This window comes from Zonotrichia leucophrys, chromosome 27 (genome assembly GCF_028769735.1).
Source record: "Zonotrichia leucophrys gambelii isolate GWCS_2022_RI chromosome 27, RI_Zleu_2.0, whole genome shotgun sequence".
Classification (NCBI taxonomy): Eukaryota; Metazoa; Chordata; class Aves; order Passeriformes; family Passerellidae; genus Zonotrichia; species Zonotrichia leucophrys.
Genome location: NC_088196.1, coordinates 5614844 through 5622572, shown reverse-complemented (window position 1 = coordinate 5622572; position 7729 = coordinate 5614844). Strand labels below are relative to the sequence as shown.

At 48.8% G+C, this 7729-nt stretch overlaps 1 protein-coding gene across 2 annotated transcripts; it reads right to left on the bottom strand.

Moving 5' to 3' along the window:
• Nucleotides 1-403: 403 nt before the first annotated feature.
• On the bottom strand, nt 404-7729 carry CWC25 (CWC25 spliceosome associated protein homolog). 2 transcript variants are annotated; one of them, XM_064733540.1, is made up of 10 exons: nt 7632-7729; nt 6821-6993; nt 5809-6039; nt 4999-5068; nt 4354-4481; nt 4072-4141; nt 3516-3643; nt 2697-2783; nt 1468-1629; nt 404-1100 (listed from the first exon to the last, which is right to left on the bottom strand). In XM_064733540.1, the coding sequence occupies exons 1-10, from the start codon at nt 7647-7649 to the stop codon at nt 986-988; spliced, it is 1182 nt and encodes a 393-aa protein (XP_064589610.1). In that variant the 5' UTR covers nt 7650-7729; the 3' UTR covers nt 404-985. The 2 variants fall into 2 exon arrangements, with proteins under 2 accessions (XP_064589610.1, XP_064589611.1); XM_064733541.1 differs by lacking the exon at nt 2697-2783.

Below are 7729 nucleotides of genomic sequence, written 5' to 3'. Positions count from 1 at the left end.
GGGAACAACGGAGAGGGACAGCGGACAGAGGAGAGAGAGGGGAAAAAGCCCTATTTCCTCCTCCTGCTCCCAGAAATGGTCTCGCCCGGTCGGCGTGACGCGCCGGCCAACGCCACGCCCCTCTGGGAACGGACCACTCAGCAGCGAGGCGGCTGGAATTATGAATGGGCTGTTACAACGTCATGCGCCGCCGTTTAAAGGGCCCGCAGCCGCTTGGGGTCCCCGCCGGGACCCTCGGGGGGATAACGGGGACACCCCCGGCCCCGGGGCGCGGCCTGCGGGCTGGACATACCCGGGAAGGGGCTGCTGCGGCCTCCCGAACCCTCACCGACCCTTCCCTCCCACAGCCAATCCACCCCTGCCCCTCCCATCTCCCCCAGACCACAAAGGACATTTAACAAACGACAGTGAAGTTTCTTAATTAAAAAGGTAAAATAAATCTACACTGCTGTACATATACACATTACTTACATTACAAAATCCCAGAGAAATGTTTGCTGTGTCAGCTACGCTCTGCTCATTCCCTTTTTCCCCCTCAGAAACTGCTTCTTTTGGGTCAGAGATCAATGAAATAAATCTGTGAGCCACCAAATGCCAGCCACAGACACCCCACTGTGAAGTGTGGGTGCAAAGGGTGAGAGTGTGGAACAGGGTTGGTGTAGTTCTGTCAAATTCCATGGGATTACCTCACGTGTGCATTGGTTCTGCTCTGGATTTTAAGGATTAGCAAAAGTAGATCTTCAGCTCTGGCACAGAGCAGCAGAGCTTGGTAATGATGTACAAAAGTGACATCAGTCAGGATGGGGAGAGGAGGAGAAGCTCTGGCAATAGGTTAGAAATGGAACACAAAGGCCCCAAATGCAGAGGGCTCCAAGGGCTCAGCTCCGGGATCCTCTGAGGGAGCTGGAATTGTTCCTGGAGAGCTCTCACCTCTGGGAACAAACATCCAGCTGAGCTCCTGCCCAGGGTAGAACCAGGACAGGCTTCACCTCTGCATAAAGTTCTTTTCCAGGGCAGCAGGAGTCCTCTGCAGGGAGTGGATGTTGCGCTTGACCCGATCCTCCAGGCTGGAGGTGGAGGCACTCTCCAGCTTCAAACGGCTGCAGGGAACAGGAGCAGAGACAGAAATCACAACCCTGACTGAAGGAGAGCACACAATTTCTACATTATTCTTAATAATTTATAAATATAATAATAAATATATTTAAATAAATATAATATATAATTTTTATATTGGTTTTGAATTATTATCTGCATATAAAACACTCCCAGAGTGGCAGAACATCAGCAATGCCCAGCTTGGGTCTGACTCCCGATCAGCAAGAGCCACTTTTTGGGCGGAGGGGAAAATTCGGGAACAGCAGCTCTGTCAGCCACAGGGGAGATATGCAATCCCATGATCTGAACACTGAGGCCATCCCTCAGAAGTTGAATTCCCCTTGGATGAGGAGGGGGTAAAAGACTCACTGGAAGAATTTCCCATCCCTGGAGTCGAGTTTCTCCAGCTCCTTCTCCAGCTCCTCCTCCTTGCGGTGCTTCCTGAGGTTGTTGGCTCTCTCCTCTTCCCTCCACTTGGCATTTTCCATCATTTCCTGACGTTTTCGCTCCAGTTCCTCAGGAGAGATCTTTCTGTTTGGAGAGAGAGACACACTTCATAAAACCATTTTCACAACGACCAGAGTTTGGCAGAGACAAAATTCTGCCAAGTTATAAATTGAAGTAAGGCACCTGCAGGAGTAAGATTAATTAAAAAAGGAAAATCAGCGATTGTTTAGTTAGATTCTGAGAGGGAACAGAACCATCACATAGAGAATTTCTACCACCCTTTAATATCCTAATGAGAATGGGATTTATTTTGATGCAAATATCAAAATAAAAGAGTAATTGATGGTAGCCACAAGAGAGGTCAAATGTTATAGAACATAACCTATACAGAAAAACATTTCTGGAGATATTTTTCTGTGAAGCAGCAGCACCCCAGGCCCCTCATCTTCCTCACTTTGGGATAGTGGAATTGTTCATGTTGGAAAAGGCTCAGATCAACCAAAGCTGGTTCACATTCCCCAGATGAGGGGGATTTAACACAGGTTTGCCTTTGGCAGCCGAGCTTGTGAGGATATTTTAAAAATTTCCCTCTTTTTTAAAATATTCCACCTCCCCACATCCCAGCAGGAGGCTCTTTTCTCCCTCTTTGAATTTAATTTTAATCCCTCTGAATTTAATTTTAATCCCTCTTTGATTTAATTGATCCCCTAATTGGTTTTAATTCCAAGATGATGCTGTCAGGATCCTTTTTTCGCCTGACGGAACAGAACCTCCTAATTACAGAATTCACAGAAACACTGGGTTGGAAGAGACCTTCAAGATCATTGAGTCCAACCTAGGCCCAACACCTCAATAAACCCTGGCACCCAGTGCCACATCCAGGCTTTGTTAAACACTCCCAGGAATGGTGACTCCACCAATTAACCAATTTCCATTCCCGCCCGGCAGGAGAAGCAGCACCACCGAGCACTGCTGTGGGAAGGTGACACCCACCAGCCAGCAGCACCAGTGAGCCATGAGGCCCCTGTGTGTGATTCTCTGTGCATTTCACCTGTCCCACTCCAACCACCAGAGGAAATCTGGTGCCCAGGTGCCTCCCAGGGGTCTGTCCCCCAACACAGGGACACGGGACAGGACAGGGTGCCACTGACCTGGTGTAGCCCGGGGGGTGCTGGCGCCGGAAGCTCTTTTTGGGGGAAGGGCTCCTGGCTCTGCCCTTCTCCTCACGGCTGCTGTGCCTGCAACCCCAGAATTACCCTCATTAACACCAAAATCCACATTTGACTAGATCTTGATCACATTTATAAACATTCCTGGGGGTTTTAACACATCCTGAGGCTGAGGTGGCTCCCACAGCTGCAGGGCTGTTACCTGGCCACTCTAGGAACAATCCTAAACTGACAGACTCTGACTCCCAAGAGAGCACTGCATTTGATCTGAGGCTGTGAAGTCTTCCAAAACTGATAGATAGCACTGGGATTATGGGTGTGGACTTGGTTAGAAGTGTGTAACATCACAGGGTGAAAAATTAGAGTTTGGGGTTTTAGAAAATAGTAATCAATATGAAGCAAGATGGTTGTTTTAGGGCAGAAGCAAGCTGTTCTTCACCTTTTTCTTTCTTCATGGGTTTGGGTGGTATTTTGTAATTGGACAGAAACATCCACACTGCGGGCTTCGAGTGACCATTTATTGGATTAGGAGTGAAAATAATCTAGGTGTAACCTCTTAATTGGATAATTTAGCCTTAAATACGTTGTAACAAGAGATAGTTGGCCATTTTGTGCCTAGTTAATGAGAGACTGCAGAACTCCCTGCTGTGAGACTGCAACATTGACAATAAACAATAAACCCCTGAGTCTGAACGTGAACCATTGTCTCAAGTGCCTTCAATCCCGACCCTGACAGAGACAGAAAAGGGAAGCAGAGACCCCACAGGACTGCAGGGAACTCCCATGCTTTCACCCACTCACTGTTTGCTGTGCCTAGAGGGGGATGCTGAGCTCCTCTGGGGGTTCCTCCTGCTGGAATGCCTCTGGGGAGAGTGGGATGGGCTCCGGGAGCGCTTCCGGGGGCACGGCCCCGCCTCGGGGTCCCTCACCTGGAATCCAGAGGGAACACAGGGGTGGGAGCAGCCCCCACACAGGGCATAGGGGGTGAAGTTTGTGGCTGGAACAGCTGAGGGAGGGAATTCCTCCCTGGGGTGGCATTCCCAGACGAGCTGAGCCTGCTCCTGGATGCCTGGAAGTGGCCTAGGACAGGCTGGAGCAGCCTCGGACAGTGGGAGCCCATGGGACAGGATGGGTTTTGATGTCCCTTCCCACCCATTCCATGGATAATGAGGAGCATTTGAACAACCTCATCCTGAATTCCTTATCCCAAATTCCAAGCAAAAGTCTGGCTGAGCTTGGAATAATTTGAATTTCAAGGCTTAGATGGCCTCAAATTGAATTTAAAATTTATTCATTCCAGTTCCAGCTACTGCAGCTATTCCCAAAACCCCTGGTTCTCCCACCTCCCAGGGTGTACCTGCAAGCCATATCCCGGGATTTTGGAAGGAGCAGCCTTCCAGGAGGAATTATCCACCCTCTTCTGAGACCTAGAAAGAAAATAAAGCCCTTTTGAAGCAAGCAAATGGAAAGAATAAATCCATTTTTACCACACATTAATGATGCAAAACCAATGAAGCAACAATTTAATGAAATACTTAATTAAAAGCATTAATTAGATAGAAAAATCTGAGAGTAGGTGAAAAACCAGCAGGAATGGGGGCGGTTTTAGAAAAAAAAAAAAAAAAAAAGTAAAACTCACTTATTTCCGGGCCTCTCCTCCTCAGAGCTGGAGCTGGACATGCTGGAGCTGCGCCGCCGGTGCTTCTTGTGCTTCTTCTTCTTTTCCTTCTTCTTCTTCCTCTCCTTTTTATCCAAACTGTTCTGCAGCTGCAAAGCCAAAAACTCCCTCAGAACCACACGGAAAACACCACAATTCCACATTTTCCACACATTTCCAATGTGTGCAAAAGCACAAAACCTGAAGCCAAACAAATCTCTAAAAATTATTTTTTCATATTTAAAGGTGTAAAAATGTTTTTGCAGTATTTACAAGAGAAATATCTTTCTAGAAATGTAGAGATACTTATAAAAATTTACAGCTATTTATAAATTTCAAGCCAGAAAATCTCATTTAATGAGATTTATAAATTTATAGCAATTTATAAATGGGAATTTTTGATTATAAGAAAAGGAGAAACTCATCTTTATAGCCATTTATAAATTGCAATCTACAGATACATAAATTTAAATGTATGGATATATAAATTTAAATTAATAGGCATATAAATCTCGTTTAATAAGATTTTCTCTCAGAATTGAGGAGTGTGAGGAGCAAACAGAGCTTGGCTCCTTGTCCTGGACAATAAAAATTCTGATTTTTGCTCCTCCCCTGCCTCACACCTACCAAGGCTTTGATTTTCTTCATTTTCACCGGGTTGCTTAAAACTTCTCTTTTCTTTTCCTCCTCCCTCTTCCTAAAGCAGGAAAAAGAAAATCAGTTTTTTCAATCACATTTGCACAAAGAGGATACAGCAAGCGCAAGCTCTAAAAACAGAGAAAGCAGGAACAAAGAGAAATGTTGTGTATTTAGCAAAACTGAAGAGGAGTTGCCCCTTTTCTTATAATCAATTGAACTACTTTTGATATAGGAACACTTCTAATCAATTCAACTGCTACTGATATAGGAAAATAGATATATTTATAGGATATATAAGATATATATCTATATTGGGATATTTATATGATATATATAAAATTGCATATATAGTTATAGGATAATATAATATTTATAATCAATTGGATTGCTTTCGATATAGGATAATATATGTATTTATAGGATATATATACTAGGATATTTATAGATTATAGGATATATATGTATAGGACAGTATAATATTTACAATCAATTGTTTTTCATAGAGGATAATATATATATATATTATTTATAGGATATATAGAAGACATATATGTTAGAACATTTATAGGATAGATATATTAAAAGATATATATATACAGGATATGCTATTTCTAATCAATTCAACTGTTTTTGATACAGGACAGTATATATATTAATAGGACATATATATTAAAGGCTATATATATATATATATATATATATATATATATATACAGGATAATATAATACATAATATCAATTTAAGTGCTTTTGATACAGGCTAATTTGTAGTTTTTGAGTGCCCTTGTCTCTGCACACCTGATCATGAAGAGGGGGTCCTCACGGATCTTGGTGGCCATGTCCAGCACGGAGCTGGCCCCTGCCCTGGCGAAGATGGAGCCGGGCAGCAGCCCCGTGTCCCCAGTGCTGTCCTTGTCCCCAACCTTGTCCAGGATGAACTTGTCCACGGGGCGACCCAGCAGGTACTCGTCCCTGTTCACCATCCCCCCGGGACCCTGGTACATCCACTCCAGCTTCTCCTCACGCTTCCTGTGCCAAAAAGAAACTTTCATTCCTCCTCCTGCTGCCTCCAGGGCTTGGCTGGAAGGTGAGCAGGGACAGTTTGGGGTTGGACTGTGGGACATGGCCCCAAGGATGGGATTGTTCAGCCTGGGAAAGTTTTGGGGTTGTTCAGTGCCTGACTGGGGCTCCAGGAGAACTGGAGAAGGATTTGGGACCAGAGGAATGGATTTGAATTGACAGAGGGCAGGGTGGGATAACATTTTAGGAAGGAATTCCTCCCTGGCAAGGAGGGGAGGGGATGGAACAGAAACCCCAGAGCGGCTGTGGCTGCCCCTGGATTCCTAGCAGTGCCCAAGGCCAGGTTGGACACTGCTAGGGGCTTGGAGCACTGGGACACTGGGAGATGTCCCTGCCATGGCAGGGGAGGCACTGGAGGGGCTTTGTTGTCCCTTCCATCCCAACCTTTGTGCTGTCCTCATGCTCTCCCCACGCTGTCCCTGTACTGTCCCCATGCAGTCCCTATGCTGTCCCCTGGCTCACCGCACGGTGCCCGTGTCCCTGTGCTATCACACACAGTGCCCATGTCCCCATGCCCATGTCCCTGTGCTGTCACACACAGTGCCCGTGTCCCTGCTCACTGCACGGTGGCTGTGTACCCGTGCCCTCACCACATGGTGCCCATGTCCCTGTGTCCCCATGCTCTCACCACATGGTGCCTCTGTACTCATGCCCTCACCGCACGGTGCCCCTGTCCCCATATCCCTGCACCCTCACCACACGGTCGGTGCCCCTGTCCCTGTGCCCTCACCGCACGGTGCCCATGTCCTCGGCATAGCGCTGCATCTCTTCCCGTGCCCGCTCCTCCTGCAGCTCCCGCTGCAGCTCCTCGATCTTCCTCCTCTCGGCCTCATGCTTCTGCTCCGCCTTCCACACCTTCTCCACATTGCGCAGTGTCTGTGGGTGCCAGCTCTTTTTCAGGTTCTGTGGAAAGAGGGGATTGGCACAGGGATTGGTACCAGGACCGGCACCGAGGGGCCAGGGCAGCCCAGCAAGGCCGGCCGCTGGGCCCAGAGAACGGACCCGCGGCTCCCACCGGCCCCGCGAGCGGCCTCAGTCCCGGGGCAGCGGCACATCCTGGCCCTGCAGCCCCTCCTTAGCCCCCAGAAGGCCTCCAAACCCCCCCTCTGACCCCTGCCACAGCCCCGGCCCCTTCAGCATCCACTGACCTCTCTCAGTCTCCCCCCCTCAGAAGCCCCACGCCCTCCTCCCGACCCCTCTCCCCTCCCCAGCTCCTCTCAGCCCTTCCAGGCCCTCTCCTTCCCCGTCACCGCCCCAACCCCCTTCATGCTCGCCCGCCCGCTCTCACCCGCCCCCGCCCCACCCCAGTTCCCCTCAGGACACCCGAACCCTGTAAGCCCCCCCTCAGACTCCTCAGTGCCCTCTCACCGCCCGCCTTCTGTCATCCCCTTGACCCCCTTTACGCTCCCCCGGCCCCTGTGAATCCCCCCCGGTTCCCTCATTCACCCTCACATCCCCCGGCCCCTCCCAGCTCCCTCGTCTCCCCTCATTTTTCCCTCTGCCTCCCCAGGTTCCGTCTGATTCTCTCCGGTTCCCCTCACCAGGTCTCCCCCCCCCATCGCGGCCGCCGGGCGAGCGCGTCCCCGCCGCTACCGGGGTAGGAAATACGTCACCGCCACGCGCCGCCGCTCGGGTTTCT